This window comes from Coregonus clupeaformis, unplaced genomic scaffold (genome assembly GCF_020615455.1).
Source record: "Coregonus clupeaformis isolate EN_2021a unplaced genomic scaffold, ASM2061545v1 scaf0032, whole genome shotgun sequence".
In the NCBI taxonomy this organism is placed as follows: domain Eukaryota; kingdom Metazoa; phylum Chordata; class Actinopteri; order Salmoniformes; family Salmonidae; genus Coregonus; species Coregonus clupeaformis.
The window spans coordinates 1,153,203-1,174,261 of record NW_025533487.1 but is presented as its reverse complement, the minus strand read 5'-3'; the positions used below and the strand labels follow the sequence as shown (position 1 = coordinate 1,174,261).

Genomic DNA, 21,059 nt, shown 5'->3' with positions numbered 1-21,059 from the left:
GAGCGAGAGAGAGAGAGAGAGAGAGAGAGAGAGAGAGAGAGAGAGAGAGAGAGAGAGAGAGAGAGAGAGAGAGAGAGAGAGAGAGACATGTAAAAACAGAGATATAGGATGCATACCGTGCAGCTATATTTTTTGACCCAGGGTTTGGAGAAGCCCTTTGCTCTCGCCCACCTCACTCCTCCACCTCCTCCTCCTCACTCCTCCACCTCCTCCTCCTCACTCCTCCACCACCTCACTCCTCCACCACCTCACTCCTCCACCACCTCACTCCTTCTTCCTCACTCCTTCTTCCTCACTCCTCCACCTCCTCACTCCTCCACCTCCTCACTCCTTCCTCTTCTTCACCTCCTCCTCCTCCTCCTCCTTACTTCAGCTCCTCCACCTCTTGTTTGACCTCTGTTACGTAGTGGTGATCCTTCCCATGAGCCACTTCCATGATGGCGATCGCCTGGACAGGAAACAGGAAGTGACACGTTACCCATCAACGTTTGTTGGTCGTCACTATCTGGCCAGGTTGCAAAGACATAAACCCTGCCCATTTCAAAAAATTATATATTTTTTTACATCTGATTTGAAACCTAACCTTAACCACACTGATAAGCTTATGCCTAATCTTTAAAATAATGTTTTTGTTTTCATACATTTCTACGATTTAGCCAATTTTGACTTTGCAGCTTGGACATCTAGTGGGAACTCTAGATCAGGGATCTCTGACTCTGCCAGAGAGCTACAGGGTTTGCAGGGTTTTATTCCATCTCTGCAGTAACACACCTGATTCAATTGATTAAGGCCCAGGTTGAACCAAGAATAACTGAAGGTGTGTGTGTGTGTTTGTGTGTGCGCGCGCGCCATTTCAATTCAGAAAGTAAACCAAATTCCAATTCCAAATTGTCCTCATTGAAAAGCATTATAGAGAATTGGAATGTCAGTGTACTTCCTGAATACCCTGGTGAATGATGAGGCGTTACCTTCTTTAACGCCTTGACTCCCTGGTTCTTCCTCTCCAGTCCCAGGTATAGTCGGCCCAGTTTCAGGTACATGGAGGCCACGTTCAGAGAATAGGCTGGGTAGTGGATACTGGACACACAGGAGAGATTAAAGAATCAGTGGTGTAGTGGAATGTAAATGGCGTTTACGCACTTTTATTTATTTTGGGTGCACGTTTACCCACCTGAGGAAGAATGCATTGAAAATAAAAGGGAGCGTTCCTTTACTCAAAGGGAGCGTTCCTTTACTCAAAGGGAGCGTTCCTTTACTCAAAGGGAGCGTTCCTTTACTCAAAGGGAGCGTTCCTTCACTCAAAGGGAGCGTTCCTTCACTCAAAGGGAGCGTTCCTTCACTCAAAGGGAGCGTTCCTTCACTCAAAGGGAGCGTTCCTTCACTCAAAGGGAGCGTTCCTTCACTCAAAGGGAGCGTTCCTTTACTCAAAGGGAGCGTTCCTTTACTCAAAGGGAGCGTTCCTTTACTCAAAGGGAGCGTTCCTTTACTCAAAGGGAGCGTTCCTTTACTCAAAGGAGCGTTCCCTTTACTCAAAGGAGCCGTTCCCTTCACTCAAAGGAGCCGTTCCTTCACTCAAAGGGAGCGTTCCTTCACTCAAAGGGAGCGTTCCTTCACTCAAAGGGAGCGTTCCTTTACTCAAAGGGAGCGTTCCTTTACTCAAAGGGAGCGTTCCTTTACTCAAAGGGAGCGTTCCTTTACTCAAAGGGAGCGTTCCTTTACTCAAAGGGAGCTTTCCTTCACTCAAAGGGAGCTTTCCTTTACTCAAAGGGAGCGTTCCTTTACTCAAAGGGAGCGTTCCTTCACTCAAAGGAGCTTTCCTTTACTCAAAGGGAGCTTTCCCTTTACTCAAAGGAGCGCTCCCTTACTCAAAGGAGCCGTTCCTTTACTCAAAGGGAGCGTTCCCTTCACTCAAAGGGAGCGTTCCTTCACTCAAAGGGAGCGTTCCTTCACTCAAAGGGAGCGTTCCTTCACTCAAAGGGAGCGTTCCTTCACTCAAAGGGAGCGTTCCTTTACTCAAAGGGAGCGTTCCTTTACTCAAAGGGAGCGTTACTTGTACACATGACTAAGTAGCTTTGAATAAAAGCGTCTGCTGTGTGTTGTGGTCACCTGTATGGTTGAATGATCTTCTCTCCGTAGCTCATGGCTCCGTCCCAGTCCTGCATGTACAGACACACTCCCATGGCCTGGTACATCATATGCAGCATGTACACGTTAGTGTCTGCAAATACAGAGCCCATCTTCTCCTGGCTCAACTCGCAGATCTCCAGCAGCTCACTAGGGGGTGCTAGAGTGTTAAGGACTCAATACAACACATAGATCACTAGGGGGTGCTAGAGTGCTAAGGACTCAATACAACACATAGATCACTAGGGGGTGCTAGAGTGCTAAGGACTCAATACAACACATAGATCACTAGGGGGTGCTAGAGTGCTAAGGACTCAATACAACACATAGATCACTAGGGGGTGCTAGAGTGCTAAGGACTCAATACAACACATAGATCACTAGGGGGTGCTAGAGTGCTAAGGACTCAATACAACACATAGATCACTAGGTGGTGCTAGAGGGTTAAGGACTCAATACTACTTACGCCAGTCCAATGAGCTCACAGTTTGGGTATAAAGGGGGGGGGGACAAACGGAACGTTCATAACATTGGCCTTGCAGGAGTGATTTGTGGGTAAAAGGGCAGATTGCTTCTAGTCTTGAGAAGCTATTGAAGGTCCATTCATAAGGTTGCTGAGTGGAGTGGCACTGGACCTACTACTCTCTACACGGGTCACATACAGCACAGGAACTGAATACCTGACATTTCTACAGCGCAGCACACGCCCCACTGTCAATCAAACCTCCCCCTCCCACACTGTATCCAGGCACTAAAGTGGGACCAGCCAAAAGAGCACAGATAAAATTACTCTTCCAGAGTTATATTTAAAGGGTAAACTTTTGTTATTTTTACCGATTGTTGTACTCTTTTTTTTATTTTTATAAATCGACTTGTCTTATTGATTAGCTTTGCTACTTTCCTTTATGTTGTGCTGTTGAGGAAGAGCGCCAATTAATCACTGTACCATTTCCACCCACTATATTGTTCACGTGACAAATAAACTGATTTGATTTGAGGGGTAGAGGGGGAGAAGGTGAGAGGGACAGAGGAAAGAAAGTAGAGAAAGAGAAGGACGTAGATAAAGTGAGTGTGGGGATGGAGAGAGCAAAGTATATGTGGAAACGAAGAGGTGTACAACAGTAGAGAAGGTATAGAAACGAAGAGGTGTTCAGTAGGGAAGGTATAGAAACGAAGAGGTGTACAGTGGGGAAGGTATAGAAACGAAGAGGTGTTCAGTAGAGAAGGTATAGAAACGAAGAGGTGTACAATAGAGAAGGTATAGAAACGAAGAGGTGTACAGTGGAGAAGGTATAGAAACGAAGAGGTGTTCAGTAGGGAAGGTATAGAAACGAAGAGGTGTACAGTAGGGAAGGTATAGAAACGAAGAGGTGTACAACAGTAGAGAAGGTATAGAAACGAAGAGGTGTACAGTAGAGAAGGTATAGAAACGAAGAGGTGTTCAGTAGAGAAGGTATAGAAACGAAGAGGTGTTCAGTAGAGAAGGTATAGAAACGAAGAGGTGTACAGTAGGGAAGGTATAGAAACGAAGAGGTGTACAGTAGAGAAGGTATAGAAACGAAGAGGTGTTCAGTAGGGAAGGTATAGAAACTAAGAGGTGTACAGTAGAGAAGGTATAGAAACGAAGAGGTGTTCAGTAGAGAAGGTATAGAAACGAAGAGGTGTACAGTAGAGAAGGTATAGAAACGAAGAGGTGTACAGTAGGGAAGGTATAGAAACGAAGAGGTGTACAGTAGAGAAGGTATAGAAACGAAGAGGTGTTCAGTAGAGAAGGTATAGAAACGAAGAGGTGTACAGTAGAGAAGGTATAGAAACGAAGAGGTGTACAGTAGGGAAGGTATAGAAACGAAGAGGTGTTCAGTAGGGAAGGTATAGAAACGAAGAGGTGTTCAGTAGAGAAGGTATAGAAACGAAGAGGTGTTCAGTAGAGAAGGTATAGAAACGAAGAGGTGTACAATAGAGAAGGTATAGAAACGAAGAGGTGTACAGTAGGGAAGGTATAGAAACGAAGAGGTGTTCAGTAGAGAAGGTATAGAAACGAAGAGGTGTACAGTAGAGAAGGTATAGAAACGAAGAGGTGTACAGTAGGGAAGGTATAGAAACGAAGAGGTGTTCAGTAGAGAAGGTATAGAAACGAAGAGGTGTACAATAGAGAAGGTATAGAAACGAAGAGGTGTACAGTAGGGAAGGTATAGAAACGAAGAGGTGTTCAGTAGAGAAGGTATAGAAACGAAGAGGTGTTCAGTAGAGAAGGTATAGAAACGAAGAGGTGTACAGTAGGGAAGGTATAGAAACGAAGAGGTGTTCAGTAGAGAAGGTATAGAAACGAAGAGGTGTTCAGTAGGGAAGGTATAGAAACGAAGAGGTGTTCAGTAGAGAAGGTATAGAAACGAAGAGGTGTACAGTAGGGAAGGTATAGAAACGAAGAGGTGTACAGTAGGGAAGGTATAGAAACGAAGAGGTGTACAGTAGAGAAGGTATAGAAACGAAGAGGTGTTCAGTAGGGAAGGTATAGAAACGAAGAGGTGTACAGTGGGGAAGGTATAGAAACGAAGAGGTGTACAGTAGGGAAGGTATAGAAACGAAGAGGTGTTCAGTAGGGAAGGTATAGAAACGAAGAGGTGTACAGTAGAGAAAGTATAGAAACGAAGAGGTGTACAGTAGGGAAGGTATAGAAACGAAGAGGTGTACAGTAGAGAAAGTATAGAAACGAAGAGGTGTTCAGTAGGGAAGGTATAGAAACGAAGAGGTGTACAGTAGAGAAGGTATAGAAACGAAGAGGTGTACAGTAGAGAAGGTATAGAAACGAAGAGGTGTACAGTAGAGAAAGTATAGAAATGAAGAGGTGTTCAGTAGGGAAGGTATAGAAACGAAGAGGTGTACAGTAGGGAAGGTATAGAAACGAAGAGGTGTTCAGTAGAGAAGGTATAGAAACGAAGAGGTGTACAGTAGAGAAAGTATAGAAACGAAGAGGTGTACAGTAGAGAAAGTATAGAAACGAAGAGGTGTTCAGTAGGGAAGGTATAGAAACGAAGAGGTGTACAGTGGGGAAGGTATAGAAACGAAGAGGTGTTCAGTAGAGAAGGTATAGAAACGAAGAGGTGTACAATAGAGAAGGTATAGAAACGAAGAGGTGTACAGTGGAGAAGGTATAGAAACGAAGAGGTGTTCAGTAGGGAAGGTATAGAAACGAAGAGGTGTACAGTAGGGAAGGTATAGAAATGAAGAGGTGTACAACAGTAGAGAAGGTATAGAAACGAAGAGGTGTTCAGTAGAGAAGGTATAGAAACGAAGAGGTGTACAGTAGGGAAGGTATAGAAACGAAGAGGTGTACAGTAGGGAAGGTATAGAAACGAAGAGGTGTTCAGTAGAGAAGGTATAGAAACGAAGAGGTGTTCAGTAGAGAAGGTATAGAAACGAAGAGGTGTACAGTAGGGAAGGTATAGAAACGAAGAGGTGTTCAGTAGAGAAGGTATAGAAACGAAGAGGTGTTCAGTAGGGAAGGTATAGAAACGAAGAGGTGTTCAGTAGAGAAGGTATAGAAACGAAGAGGTGTACAGTAGGGAAGGTATAGAAACGAAGAGGTGTACAGTAGGGAAGGTATAGAAACGAAGAGGTGTACAGTAGAGAAGGTATAGAAACGAAGAGGTGTTCAGTAGGGAAGGTATAGAAACGAAGAGGTGTACAGTGGGGAAGGTATAGAAACGAAGAGGCGTACAGTAGGGAAGGTATAGAAACGAAGAGGTGTTCAGTAGGGAAGGTATAGAAACGAAGAGATGTACAGTAGAGAAAGTATAGAAACGAAGAGGTGTACAGTAGGGAAGGTATAGAAACGAAGAGGTGTACAGTAGAGAAAGTATAGAAACGAAGAGGTGTTCAGTAGGGAAGGTATAGAAACGAAGAGGTGTACAGTAGAGAAGGTATAGAAACGAAGAGGTGTACAGTAGAGAAGGTATAGAAACGAAGAGGTGTACAGTAGAGAAAGTATAGAAATGAAGAGGTGTTCAGTAGAGAAGGTATAGAAACGAAGAGGTGTACAGTGGGGAAGGTATAGAAACGAAGAGGTGTTCAGTAGAGAAGGTATAGAAACGAAGAGGTGTACAATAGAGAAGGTATAGAAACGAAGAGGTGTACAGTGGAGAAGGTATAGAAACGAAGAGGTGTTCAGTAGGGAAGGTATAGAAACGAAGAGGTGTACAGTAGGGAAGGTATAGAAACGAAGAGGTGTACAACAGTAGAGAAGGTATAGAAACGAAGAGGTGTTCAGTAGAGAAGGTATAGAAACGAAGAGGTGTACAGTAGGGAAGGTATAGAAACGAAGAGGTGTACAGTAGGGAAGGTATAGAAACGAAGAGGTGTACAGTAGAGAAGGTATAGAAACGAAGAGGTGTTCAGTAGAGAAGGTATAGAAACGAAGAGGTGTACAGTAGAGAAGGTATAGAAACGAAGAGGTGTACAGTAGGGAAGGTATAGAAACGAAGAGGTGTTCAGTAGGGAAGGTATAGAAACGAAGAGGTGTTCAGTAGAGAAGGTATAGAAACGAAGAGGTGTACAATAGAGAAGGTATAGAAACGAAGAGGTGTACAATAGAGAAGGTATAGAAACGAAGAGGTGTACAGTAGGGAAGGTATAGAAACGAAGAGGTGTTCAGTAGAGAAGGTATAGAAACGAAGAGGTGTACAGTAGAGAAGGTATAGAAACGAAGAGGTGTACAGTAGGGAAGGTATAGAAACGAAGAGGTGTTCAGTAGAGAAGGTATAGAAACGAAGAGGTGTACAATAGAGAAGGTATAGAAACGAAGAGGTGTACAGTAGGGAAGGTATAGAAACGAAGAGGTGTTCAGTAGAGAAGGTATAGAAACGAAGAGGTGTTCAGTAGAGAAGGTATAGAAACGAAGAGGTGTACAGTAGGGAAGGTATAGAAACGAAGAGGTGTTCAGTAGAGAAGGTATAGAATCGAAGAGGTGTTCAGTAGAGAAGGTATAGAAACGAAGAGGTGTACAGTAGGGAAGGTATAGAAACGAAGAGGTGTACAGTAGAGAAAGTATAGAAACGAAGAGGTGTTCAGTAGGGAAGGTATAGAAACGAAGAGGTGTACAGTAGAGAAGGTATAGAAACTAAGAGGTGTACAGTAGAGAAGGTATAGAAACGAAGAGGTGTACAGTAGAGAAGGTATAGAAACGAAGAGGTGTACAGTAGAGAAGGTATAGAAACGAAGAGGTGTACAGTAGAGAAAGTATAGAAACGAAGAGGTGTTCAGTAGGGAAGGTATAGAAACGAAGAGGTGTACAGTAGGGAAGGTATAGAAACGAAGAGGTGTACAGTAGGGAAGGTATAGAAACGAAGAGGTGTACAGTAGAGAAAGGAAAGGATATTCTTGTAGTGCTTGGCCCTACGGAACTCTTCAATAACATTCCTGGCGTAGTGAACCATCTTTCGAACCTCCTCTGGCTGTGGGGGAGAGTTCATCTTATGAAGCTCCATCTTAGCGCCATCCTAAAAAGAGGGGGAGAGAGAGAAAGAAAGGGGAGAGAGAGAAAGGAAGGAGAGAGAGAGAAAGGAAGGGGAGAGAGAAAGGAAGGGGAGAGAGAAAGGAAGGGGAGAGAGAGAAAGGAAGGAGAGCGAGAGAAAGGAAGGAGAGAGCGAGAGAAAGGAAGGAGAGAGAGAGAGAGAAAGGAAGGAGAGAGAGAGAAAGGAAGGAGAGAGCGAGAGAAAGGAAGGAGAGAGAGAGAAAGGAAGGAGAGAGCGAGAGAAAGGAAGGAGAGAGCGAGAGAAAGGAAGGAGAGAGCGAGACAAAGGAAGGAGAGAGCGAGACAAAGGAAGGAGAGAGAGAGAGAAAGGAAGGAGAGAGAGAGAGAAAGGAAGGAGAGAGAGAGAGAAAGGAAGGAGAGAGCGAGAGAGAGAAAAAAATGAGGGTTTGGGGTAAAACAGGGCTAGAATGGCTCCAGAGGGGAATGCATGTATTCTAGTTTGCACACAATGAGGACACACTCAGACCAATAACAGAGTGCTGCAGTCTTCGTTACTGCAGTGCGTCCCACACCGTTACTGCAGTCACAGTGTGTGACCCACCCAGTCTGAGGAGTTGTCTAGTCCTGGAAGTTAGCCCTGTTCCTGGAGAGCTACCCTCCTGTAGGTTTACACCAGGGCTCTCCAACCCTGTTCCTGGAGAGCTACCCTCCTGCAGGTTTACACCAGGGCTCGCCAACCCTGTTCCTGGAGAGCTACCCTCCTGTAGGTTTACACCAGTGCTCTCCAACCCTGTTCCTGGAGAGCTACCCTCCTGTAGGTTTACACCAGGGCTCTCCAACCCTGTTCCTGGAGAGCTACCCTCCTGTAGGTTTACACCAGTGCTCTCCAACCCTGTTCCTGGAGAGCTACCCTCCTGTAGGTTTACACCAGGGCTCTCCAACCCTGTTCCTGGAGAGCTACCCTCCAGTAGGTTTACACCAGGGCTCTCCAGCCCTGTTCCTGGAGAGCTACCCTCCTGTAGGTTTACACCAGGGCTCTCCAACCCTGTTCCTGGAGAGCTACCCTCCTGCAGGTTTACACCAGGGCTCTCCAACCCTGTTCCTGGAGAGCTACCCTCCTGCAGGTTTACACCAGGGCTCTCCAACCCTGTTCCTGGAGAGCTACCCTCCTGTAGGTTTACACCAGGGCTCTCCAACCCTGTTCCTGTGAACCTAGTTCTGGTTGTGAAATAGAAGTGTTAGTGACATCAGTAGTATTGGTAGTGGTAGTACTGGTAGTAATAGGGTTTTCATAGGCTATGTGCTAGTTACAGTGACCTATTTTGGTCTGGTCTGTACGTCTATAGTCATCAGGTTATTGTACTGTACCTTAGACCGGGTGGCACACTCATCACACACGCAGGTAAAGAAGTAAGAATCTCTCAGTCTCTCGTTCCTGTCGTCCGTCGGGTAGAGCAGGTCAATGTAACTGTTGAAGATCTACACAGAGAGAGGAAGGGTTAATACGACCTCCACGGGGAGAGGAAGGGTTAATACGACCTCCACGGAGAGAGGAAGGGTTAATACGACCTCCACGGAGAGAGGAAGGGTTAATACGACCTCCACGGGGAGAGGAAGGGTTAATACGACCTCCACGGGGAGAGGAAGGGTTAATACGACCTCCACGGGAGAGGAAGGGTTAATACGACCTCCACGGAGAGAGGAAGGGTGATCACGACCTCCACGGGGAGAGGAAGGGTTAATACGACCTCCACGGGAGAGGAAGGGTTAATACGACCTCCACGGGGAGAGGAAGGGTTAATACGACCTCCACGGGGAGAGGAAGGGTTAATACGACCTCCACGGAGAGAGGAAGGGTTAATACGACCTCCACGGAGAGAGGAAGGGTTAATACGACCTCCACGGGGAGAGGAAGGGTTAATACGACCTCCACGGAGAGAGGAAGGGTTAATACGACCTCCACGGAGAGAGGAAGGGTTAATACGACCTCCACGGGGAGAGGAAGGGTTAATACGACCTCCACGGGGAGAGGAAGGGTTAATACGACCTCCACGGGGAGAGGAAGGGTTAATACGACCTCCACGGGGAGAGGAAGGGTTAATACGACCTCCACGGGAGAGGAAGGGTTAATACGACCTCCACGGGGAGAGGAAGGGTTATCACGACCTCCACGGGAGAGGAAGGGATAATACGACCTCCACGGGGAGAGGAAGGGTTAATCGACCTCCACGGGGAGAGGAAGGGTTATCAGACCTCCACGGGGAGAGGAAGGGTTAATACGACCTCCACGGAGAGAGGAAGGGTTATACGTCCTCCACGGGGAGAGGAAGGGTTAATACGACCTCCACAGAGAGAGGAAGGGTTAATACAACCTCCACGGGGAGAGAAGGGTTAATACGACCTCCACGGGGAGAGAGGAAGGGTTAATACGACCTCCACGGAGAGAGGAAGGGTTAATACAACCTCCACGGGGAGAGGAAGGGGTTAATACGACCTCCACGGGGAGAGGAAGGGTTAATACGACCTCCACGGAGAGAGGGAAGGGTTATACGACCTCCACAGAGAGAGGAAGGGTTATCACGACCTCCACGGGGAGAGGAAGGGTTAATACGACCTCCACGGAGAGAGGAAGGGTTATACGACCTCCACGGAGAGAGGAAGGGTTAATACGACCTCCACGGAGAGAGGAAGGGTTAATACGACCTCCACGGAGAGAGGAAGGGTTATACGTCCTCCACGGAGAGAGGAAGGGGTTAATACGACCTCCACAGAGAGAGGAAGGGTTAATACGACCTCCACGGAGAGAGGAAGGGTTATACGACCTCCACGGGAGAGAGGAAGGGTTATACGACCTCCACGGGGAGAGGAAGGAGTTATACCGACCTCCACGGGGAGAGGAAGGGTTAATACGACCTCCACGGAGAGAGGAAGGGTTAATACGACCTCCACGGAGAGAGGAAGGGTTAATACGACCTCCACGGAGAGAGGAAGGGTTAATACGACCTCCACAGAGAGAGGAAGGGTTAATACGACCTCCACGGAGAGAGGAAGGGTTAATACGACCTCCACGGGGAGAGGAAGGGTTAATACGACCTCCACGGAGAGAGGAAGGGTTAATACGACCTCCACGGAGAGAGGAAGGGTTAATACGACCTCCACGGAGAGAGGAAGGGTTAATACGACCTCCACGGAGAGAGGAAGGGTTAATACGACCTCCACGGAGAGAGGAAGGGTTAATACGACCTCCACGGAGAGAGGAAGGGTTAATACGACCTCCACGGGGAGAGGAAGGGTTAATACGACCTCCACGGAGAGAGGAAGGGTTAATACGACCTCCACGGAGAGAGGAAGGGTTATACGACCTCCACGGAGAGAGGAAGGGTTAATACGACCTCCACGGAGAGAGGAAGGGTTAATACGACCTCCACGGGAGAGGAAGGGTTAATACGACCTCCACGGAGAGAGGAAGGGTTAATACGACCTCCACGGAGAGAGGAAGGGTTAATACGACCTCCACGGGGAGAGGAAGGGTTAATACGACCTCCACAGAGAGAGGAAGGGTTAATACGACCTCCACGGGGAGAGGAAGGGTTAATACGACCTCCACGGGGAGAGGAAGGGTTAATACGACCTCCACAGAGAGAGGAAGGGTTAATACGACCTCCACGGGAGAGGAAGGGTTAATACGACCTCCACGGAGAGAGGAAGGGTTAATACGACCTCCACGGGGAGAGGAAGGGTTAATCGACCTCCACGGAGAGAGGAAGGGTTAATACGACCTCCACGGGAGAGAGGAAGGGTTAATACGACCTCCACGGAGAGAGGAAGGGTTAATACGACCTCCACGGAGAGAGGAAGGGTTAATACGACCTCCACAGAGAGAGGAAGGGGTTAATACGACCTCCACGGGGAGAGGAAGGGTTAATACGACCTCCACGGAGAGAGGAAGGGTTAATCGACCTCCACGGAGAGAGGAAGGGTTAATACGACCTCCACGGAGAGAGGAAGGGTTAATACGACCTCCACGGAGAGAGGAAGGGTTATCACGACCTCCACGGAGAGAGGAAGGGTTAATACGACCTCCACGGGGAGAGGAAGGGTTAATACGACCTCCACGGAGAGAGGAAGGGTGAATACGACCTCCACGGAGAGAGGAAGGGTTAATACGACCTCCACGGGGAGAGGAAGGGTTAATACGACCTCCACAGAGAGAGGAAGGGTTAATACGACCTCCACGGAGAGAGGAAGGGTTAATACGAACCTCCACGGAGAGAGGAAGGGTTAATACGACCTCCACGGAGAGAGGAAGGGTTCATATGAACAAGGCCAGGGTTAGAGGTCAGGTTTAGTGTGTGTGTGGTATGGTGTGTGAGTGTGTGTGTTGTTTAGTGTGTGTGTGTGTGTTTAGGTCTCACCTTATCTCCAGGCTCAGGTTTAGTGTATTTGTATTTATTATGGACCCCAATTACTCTTCCTTCCTGCGGTGCTCTCAAGTCCCTACTCCCCTACCACGTATCTACAACACAAAATCCATGTGTACGTGTGTGTATAGTGCATATGTTGTCGTGTGTGTCTATGTGTGTGTCTGTTCCTGTGTGTGTCTCTTCACAGTCCCCGCTGTTCCATTAGGTGTATTTGTATCTGTTTTTTAAATCTGATTCTACTGCTTGCATCAGTTACCTGATGTGGAATAGAGTTCCATGAAGTCATGGCTCTATGTAGTACTGTGCACCTCCCATAGTCTGTCATTGACTTGGGGACTGTGAAGAGACCTCTGGTGGCATGTCTTTTGGGGTATGTGTGCGTGTCTGAGCTGTGTGCTAGTCGTTTAAAACAGACAGCTCGGTGCTTTCAACATATCAATACCTCTCACAAATACAAGTAGAGATGAAGTCAATCTCTCCTCCACTTTGAGCCAGGAGAGATTGACATGCATATTATTAAATGTTAGCTCTCTGTGTACATCCAAGGGCCAGCCGTGCTCTTTGTGGCTCCTGACCATTCGACTGAACAGTAGTCCAGGTGCGACAAAACTAGAGCCTGTAGGAACTGCCTTGTTGATAGTGCTGTTAAGAAGGTAGAGCAGCACTTTATTATGGACAGACATCTCCCCATCTTAGTTACTGTTGTATCAATATGTTTTGACCATGACAGTTTACAATCCAGGGTTACTCTAAGCAGTTTAGTCACCTCAACTTGCTCAATTTCCACATTATTTATTACAACATTTAGTTGAGGTTTAGGGTTTAGTCGAGGAAAATAAGAATAATCCAAAATTTCTTTTTGATACTGTTGCAAAGCTAACTAAAAAGCAGCATTCCCCAAGAGAGGATGGCTTTCACTTCAGCAGTAATAAATTCATGAACTTCTTTGAGGAAAAGATCATGACCATTAGAAAGCAAATTACGGACTCCTCTTTGAATCTGCGTATTCCTCCAGGGCTTAGCTGTCCTGGATCTGCACAGACTCTGCGAGGGCCTGGGATCGGGAGAGACACTTAAGTGTTTTAGTACTATATCTCTTGACACAATGATGAAAATAATCATGGCCTCTAAACCTTCAAGCTGCATACTGGATCCTATTCCTACTAAACTGCTGAAGGAGCTGCTTCCTGTGCTTGGCCCTCCTATGTTGAACATAATAAACAGCTCTCTATCCACCGGATGTGTACCAAACTCACTAAAAGTGGCAGTGATAAAGCCTCTCTTGAAAAAGCCAAACCTTGACCCGGAAAATATAAAAAACTATCGGCCTATATCGAATCTTCCATTCCTCTCAAAAATTTTAGAAAAAGCTGTTGCGCAGCAACTCACTGCCTTTCTGAAGACAAACAATGTATACGAAATGCTTCAGTCTGGTTTTAGACCCCATCATAGCACTGAGACTGCACTTGTGAAGGTGGTAAATGACCTTTTAATGGCGTCAGACCGAGGCTCTGCATCTGTCCTCGTGCTATTAGACCTTAGTGCTGCCTTTGACACCATCGATCACCACATTCTTTTGGAGAGACTGGAAACCCAAATTGGTCTACACGGACAAGTTCTGGCCTGGTTTAGATCTTACCTGTCGGAAAGATATCAGTTTGTCTCTGTGAATGGTCTGTCCTCCGACAAATCAACTGTACATTTCGGTGTTCCTCAAGGTTCCGTTTTAGGACCACTATTGTTTTCACTATATATTTTACCTCTTGGGGATGTTATTCGAAAACATAATGTTAACTTTCACTGCTATGCGGATGACACACAGCTGTACATTTCAATGAAACATGGTGAAGCCCCAAAATTGCCCTCGCTAGAAGCCTGTGTTTCAGACATAAGGAAGTGGATGGCTGAAAACGTTTTACTTTTAAACTCGGACAAAACAGAGATGCTTGTTCTAGGTCCCAAGAAACAAAGAGATCTTCTGTTAAATCTGACAATTCATCTTGATGGTTGTAAAGTCGTCTCAAATAAAACTGTGAAGGACCTCGGCGTTACTCTTGACCCTGATCTCTCTTTTGACGAACATATCAAGACTGTTTCAAGGACAGCTTTTTTCCATCTACGTAACATTGCAAAAATCAGAAATTTTCTGTCCAAAAATGATGCAGAAAAATTTATCCATGCATTTGTTACTTCTAGGTTAGACTACTGCAATGCTCTATTTTCCGGCTACCCAGATAAAGCACTAAATAAACTTCAGTTAGTGCTAAATACGGCTGCTAGAATCCTGACTAGAACCAAGAAATTTGATCATATTACTCCAGTGCTAGCTTCCCTACACTGGCTTCCTGTTAAGGCAAGGGCTGATTTCAAGGTTTTACTGTTAACCTATAAAGCGTTACATGGGCTTGCTCCTACCTATCTTTCCGAGTTGGTCCTGCCGTACATACCAATACGCACGCTACGGTCACAAGACGCAGGCCTCCTAATTGTCCCTAGAATTTCTAAGCAAACAGCGGGAGGCAGGGCTTTCTCCTATAGATCTCCATTTTTATGGAACAGTCTGCCTACCCATGTGAGAGACGCAGACTCGGTCTCAACCTTTAAGTCTTTACTGAAGACTTATCTCTTCAGTAGGTCATATGATTGAGTGTAGTCTGGCCCAGGAGTGTGAAGGTGAACGGAAAGGCTCTGGAGCAACGAACAGCCCTTGCTGTCTCTGCCGGGCCGGTTCCCCTCTCCACTGGGGTTCTCTGCCTCTAACCCTGTTGCAGGGGCTGAGTCACTGGCTTGCTGGTGCTCTTTCATGCCGTCCCTGGGAGGGGTGCGTCACTTGAGTGGGTTGAGTTACTGACGTGATCTTCCTGTCTGGGTTGGCGCCCCCTGGTTTGTGCTGTGGTGGAGACCTCTGTGGGCTATACTTGGCCTTGTCTCAGGATTGTAAGTTGGTGGTTGAGGATATCCCTCTAGTGGTGCGGGGGCTGTGCTTTGGCAGAGTGGGTGGGGTTATATCCTTCCTGTTTGGCCCTGTCCGGGGGTTTCTTCGGATGGGGCCACAGTGTCTCCGGACCGCTCCTGTCTCAGCCTCCAGTATTTATGCTGCAGTAGTTTATGTGTCGGGGGCTGGGGTTAGTTGGTTATACCTGGAGTACTTCTCCTGTCTTATCCAGTGTCCTGTGTGAATTTAAGTATGCTCTCTCTAATTCTCTCGTTCTCTCTTTCTCTCTGAGAACCTGAGCCCTAGGACCATACGTCAGGACTACCGGGCATGATGACACCTTGCTGTCCCCAGTCCGCCTGGCCTTGCTGCTATTCCAGTTTCAACTGTTCTGCCTGCGGTTACGAAACCCCTACCTGTCCCAGACCTGCTGTTTTCAACTCTTAATGATCGGCTATGAAAAGCCAACTGAGAGACCTGAGCCCTAGGACCATACGTCGGGACTACCGGCCGTGGTGACTCCTTGCTGTCCCCAGTCCGCCTGGCCTTGCTGCTATTCCAGTTTCAACTGTTCTGCCTGCGGTTATGGAACCCCTACCTGTCCCAGACCTGCTGTTTTCAACTCTTAATGATCGGCTATGAAAAGCCAACTGAAATTTATTCCTGATTATTATTTGACCATGCTTGTCACTTATGAACATTTTTGAACATCTTGGCATGGTTCTGTTATAATCTTCACCCGGCACAGCCAGAAGAGGACTGGCCACCCCTCATAGCCTGGTTCCTCTCTAGGTTTCTTCCTAGGTTTTCGCCTTTCTAGGGAGTTTTTCCTAGCCACCGTGCTTCTACACCTGCATTACTAGCTGTTTGGGGTTTTAGGCTGGGTTTCTGTACAGCACTTCGAGATATTAGCTGATGTAAGAAGGGCTATATAAAATAAAAATTGATTGATTTAGTGAATGATTTCTCCCAAATACAATGCTTTTAGTTTTTGAAATATTTAGGACTAACTTATTCCTTGCCACCCATTCTGAAACTAACTGCAGCTCTTTGTTAAGTGTTGCAGTCATTTCAGTCGCTGTAGTAGCTGACGTGTATAGTGTTGAGTCGTCCGCATACATAGACACACTGGCTTTACTCAAAGCCAGTGGCATGTTGTTAGTAAAGATTGAAATAAGTAAGGGGCCTAGACAGCTGCCCTGGGGAATTCCTAATTCTACCTGGATTATGTTGGAGAAGCTTCCATTAAAGAACACCCTCTGTGTTCTGTTAGACAGGTAACCTCTTTATCCACAATATAGCAGGGGGTGTAAAGCCATAACACATAAGTTTTTCCGGCAGCAGACTATGATCGATAATGTCTAAAGCCGCACTGAAGTCTAACAAAACAGCACCCAATCTTTTTATCATCAATTTCTTTCAGCCAATCAGTCATTTGTGTAAGTGCTGTGTTTGTTGAATGTCCTTCCCTATAAGCGTGCTGAAAGTCTGTTGTCTATTTGTTTACTGTAAAATAGCATTGTATCTGATCAAAGACAGTTTTTTCCAAAAGTTTATTAAGTGTTGGTAACAGGCTGATTGGTCGGCTACTTGAGCCAGTTAAGGGGGCTTTACTATTCTTAGGTAGCGGAATAACTTTTGCTTCCCTCCAGGCCTGAGGGCACACACTTTCTAGTAGGCTTAAATTGAAGATATGGCAAATAGGAGTGGCAATATCGTCTGCTATTATCCTCAGTCATTTTCCATCCAAGTTGTCAGACCACAGTGGCTTGTCATTGTTGATAGACAATCTTTTCACCTTCCATACTCACTGTACGGAATTCAAAATTACAATTCTTGTCTTTCATAATTTGGTCAGATATACTTGGATGTGTAGTGTCAGCGTTTGTTGCTGGCATGTCATTCCTAAATTTGCTAATCTTGCCAATGAAAAAATCATTAAAAAGTAGTTGGCAATATCAGTCGGTTTTGGGATGAATGAGCCATCTGATTCAATGAATGATGGAGCTGAGTTTGCCTTTTTCCAAAAATTTCATTGAAGGTGCTCCAAAGCTTTTTACTATCATTCTTTATGTCATTTATCTTTGTTTCATAATGTAGTTTCTTCTTCTTTTTATTAAGTTTAGTCACATGATTTCTCAATTTGCAGTACGTTTGCCAATCGTTTGTGCAGCCAGACCTATTTGTCATTCATTTTGCCTCATCCCTCTCAACCATACAATTTTTCAATTCCTCATCAATCCACAGGGATTTAACAGTTTTTACAGTCATTTTCTTAAATGGGTACATGCTTATTAGTAACTGGGATAAGCTATTTCATAAATGTGTGAAGTGTAACGTCAGTTTGCTCCTCATTACACACCATGGACCAACAAATATTATTTAAATCAACAACATAGGAATCACTACAAAACGTATTGTATGACCTCTTATACACTATATTAGGCCCAGCCTTTGGAACTTTGGTTTTCCTTATTATGGCTACTATATTGTGATCACTACATCCGATGGATCTGGATACTGCTTTCAAGCACATTTCTGCAGCATTAGTAAAGATGTGATCAATACAATTAATTCCTGTGCTGTTTGTAACTACCCTGGTAGGTTGACTGATAACCTGAACCAGGTTGCAGGCACTGGTTACAGTTTGAAGCTTTTTCTTGAGTGGGCAGCTTGATGAAAGCCCGTCAATATTTAAAATCACCCAGAAAATATACCGCTCTGTTGATATCACATACATTATCAAAAATTTCACACGTTATCCAGATACTGACTGTTAGCACTAGGTGGTCTATAGCAGCTTCCCACCAGAATGGGCTTTAGGTGAGGCAGATGAACCTGTAGCCATATTACTTCAACAGTATTTAACATGAGATCCTCTCTACGCTTTACAGGAATGTGGTTCTGAATATAAACAGCAACACCTTCACCATTGGCATTTCTGTCTTTTCTGTAAATGTTACAACCTTGTATTGCTACCACTGTATCATCAAAGGTATTGTTTAAGTGAGTTTCAGAGATAGTCAGAATATGAACGTCATCTGTTACTAGCAAGTTATTAATTTCATGAACCTTGTTTCGTATGTTAACGTGGGCTATTTTGAGAACTTTTCTGGGATGCTTGCTTGTTTTCTTTGCTTTACTGGGAAGCTTAGCAGAAGTAGATATGTTCATGCAGGGTGAGCTGCACACAAGTGGACTTCCTACTAGGGAACACCGCCTCAGTGCTAACAGCATAAATCTGGTTCATAGGCACATGATTGCTGCATACAATAGCTGTAGGATCAGCGGAGGCATTCAGGGCAGTTAGAGGGACATAAATTAGGTTACTTACATTGTGTCTACCAACGCCCCTGGTATAATGTACATTTGCTAAAGCATTATGACTCAGCATCACAATGGTAGGGATTAACTGGGCTTGGGTCATTGATGACATTGTCTCAACGCAGCCTTATAATGCTGTGAAAAGATCCAGGAACCCAAATGATTTGGGTGGATCCCATACTCCTTATAAAACGTGTTTTGTTTCCAAAAGGTATCGAAATTGTCAACAAAGGTTACACCCATTGAGCTGCAATAATCACGTAGCCAGTTGTGAAGAGAAATAATCCTGCTAAAGCGTTCAATGCCATGATTCAGAGAGGGCACAGGGCCAGATATGATGGGTATTTTATTAGTGTGTAGCAGAGAGAGTCAATCAGCTCTTTGAAATCCAGTTTCAACTGTTCAGAGCTGCCCTTCATAATGTCATTAAAACCCACATGGACTACGATAGAATCGATTTCCATGTCCTGGCGTAGTACATTCGGGAGCAGCTTAGTAATGTCATTTACTCAAGCTCTGGGATAGGACATTGTTTTTGCACCAGCAACAGTCACATTTCTTACCATGGAGCTGCCCAAAATCACTGCTGGCGAGAAGGACGAGGAAATCCACCCACTCCCACGCTTCACAGGATGGTGCAGGTCTCCGACAGATGGAGAAGCCCCGCTCGATCCAGAGCAGGGACGGAAGGTTGCCGACGTCGACTTCGAAATCGTAGGGGAAAGAGTAGGAGTACCCCCAGCGACCAAGGTGCAGGAAGATCAGGCGCCGTTGTTTGTATCCGCTCCGGGACTCTCGTTGGGAGTGTAGACTGCTTTGCGGGAGGCCGCTGTCTTCGGCTTCCACGGCTCACGACATGCGACCATCGTTGATTGCCGTGCTCCTCTTGCTGTGCTCCTTCGACTCCGCTATCAGATGGGGGAAGAGAGGCAGGAGATGGCTCCCCTGGCGAACGAACTCCGGGCAACAACGGCCAGTCGGATAACAACAAGACGGATATGCATCCAACCAGCCGTCCAGCCACCGGCGTAGAAAAGGTAAACATTCCACTCTCCCCCCAGTTTCTTACGTAGGCTGGCGACCTGTGTGATCAAGGAAGCCACCTCAAGCCTATAATCCTCGGCAAGCAAACCATTGCAGCATTGGAACTCTGAGTGATCCAGTTTGTCCTGAAACAAAGCGTAGTAGATGCAGCTCCTACAGCGCTGTAACCGTTCATTTACTTCTCCAGACAAAGAGGGCTCCATTGGAAAACTCATCTGGGACTAACTTCGTTAGCTTGATGGCTAACGTTAGCAGCTTAGCAGCTCTTTCAAGCATTCTTTAACCTCACAGTTAAGCGGGATTCCGGGACATGAAATAGCTGTCCTAGCTGTTAAAAACTAACATTTCCCATGTCCCCCATTTTAAACTTAGGGGTTAGGGTTTAGGGTTACAATTAATTAGGGTTAGGTTTAGAATTAGGGTAAGGGGTTAGTGGTTAGCTTTAGGAGTAAGGTTTAGGGTTTGCAAAAATAGGATTTAGAATTTTCCCACATCCCCATGAGAACAAAGGCTATTTTAAGCTTAGGGATTAGAATTAGGGGTTATGTTTAAGGGTTAAGGAAAATATGATTTTTAATGGAAATTCATTTGAGGTCCCCATGAGGATAGAATAACATAGTGTGTGTGTGTGTGTGTGTGTGTGTGTGTGTGTGTGAGGCCAGGTCTCACCTCGTCTCCAGGCTGGATGTCCTGCACGGCTCGTACCTCTGCTACTGTCCCCTTATAGGTTACGATGACGTTAGGACTACAACTATGGTTCATCAACGCTACACTGGGGGGGAGGGGGAGAGAGAGAGAGAGAAAGAGAGATGAATCAAATGAGTTTTGTGTCTTCCATCCTAAATGATTTTGTGTACAGTTTCTGTACTGCCATTGCATTGGTGTGAATGGGTCCAGTGATGACATTGTAGACTTACTCAGGGAACACAGCAGAGCCCAGGTGAGACAGCTCCTCATCCTCTATGGTGAAGCCATTACAGTTTACCTACAGGGGGAGGTAGAGAGAAAGGTGGGAGAGGGGGGGTTGGGTGAGGGGCAGTGGAGGAGGAAATGTGGAGGTACAGGGGGTTGGTAGAGAGAGGTGGAAGAAAGTTGGGAAGGGGTACAGGGGGTGAGAAGAAGAGATACTGTAACATTAACATGAGCCGACCATCCTGCACAAGACCCCAGTCAGTCTAAATATCAGTCCACCACTGACTGAGACACACAGAGAGAAAGAGTGAGAGAGAGCAAGAGGGAGGCAGAGAGAGAGAGAGCAGAGGTGTAATGACAAATATCTCTACTCCCTGTTGTAGCAGACGAGGAATGTTAGTGGTCTGTCTTGACTAACGTAATGAAACTAAACGCTATAGGTTAGATCCCTCAGGTCTGTCCTGACTAATGTAATGAAACTAAACGCTATAGGTTAGATCCCTCAGGTCTGTCCTGACTAATGTAATGAAACTAAACGCTATAGGTTAGATCCCTCAGGTCTGTCCTGACTAATGTAATGAAACTAAACGCTATAGGTTAGATCCCTCAGGTCTGTCCTGACTAATGTAATGAAACTAAACGCTATAGGTTAGATCCCTCAGGTCTGTCCTGACTAATGTAATGAAACTAAACGCTATAGGTTAGATCCCTCAGGTCTGTCCTGACTAATGTAATGAAACTAAACGCTATAGGTTAGATCCCTCAGGTCTGTCCTGACTAATGTAATGAAACTAAACGCTATAGGTTAGATCCCTCAGGTCTGTCC

At 45.9% G+C, this 21,059-nt stretch overlaps 1 protein-coding gene and 2 long non-coding RNA genes across 3 annotated transcripts in view; 2 read left to right on the top strand and 1 right to left on the bottom strand.

The window, feature by feature from the left end:
- Positions 1 to 312: 312 nt before the first annotated feature.
- Positions 313 to 21,059, bottom strand: part of LOC121544574 (N-lysine methyltransferase SMYD2-A) — a 68,709-nt gene continuing 47,962 nt past the window's right edge. The window contains exons 6-12 of the mRNA XM_041854531.2: positions 20,239 to 20,306; positions 19,991 to 20,093; positions 8,963 to 9,073; positions 7,499 to 7,619; positions 2,107 to 2,281; positions 969 to 1,077; positions 313 to 448 (exon numbers count right to left, since the gene is read on the bottom strand). Coding sequence (XP_041710465.1) covers positions 365 to 448; positions 969 to 1,077; positions 2,107 to 2,281; positions 7,499 to 7,619; positions 8,963 to 9,073; positions 19,991 to 20,093; positions 20,239 to 20,306 — 771 coding nt within the window. The 3' untranslated portion in view covers positions 313 to 364. The remainder of the gene's footprint in view (positions 449 to 968; positions 1,078 to 2,106; positions 2,282 to 7,498; positions 7,620 to 8,962; positions 9,074 to 19,990; positions 20,094 to 20,238; positions 20,307 to 21,059) is intronic.
- Positions 2,300 to 5,584, top strand: LOC121544576. The gene is made up of 2 exons (XR_006658082.1): positions 2,300 to 5,404; positions 5,437 to 5,584. It is a non-coding gene; the product is annotated as an uncharacterized LOC121544576 (long non-coding RNA).
- On the top strand, positions 5,910 to 7,444 carry LOC121544575. Its single transcript, XR_006658083.1, has 2 exons — positions 5,910 to 6,559; positions 6,720 to 7,444. It is a non-coding gene; the product is annotated as an uncharacterized LOC121544575 (long non-coding RNA).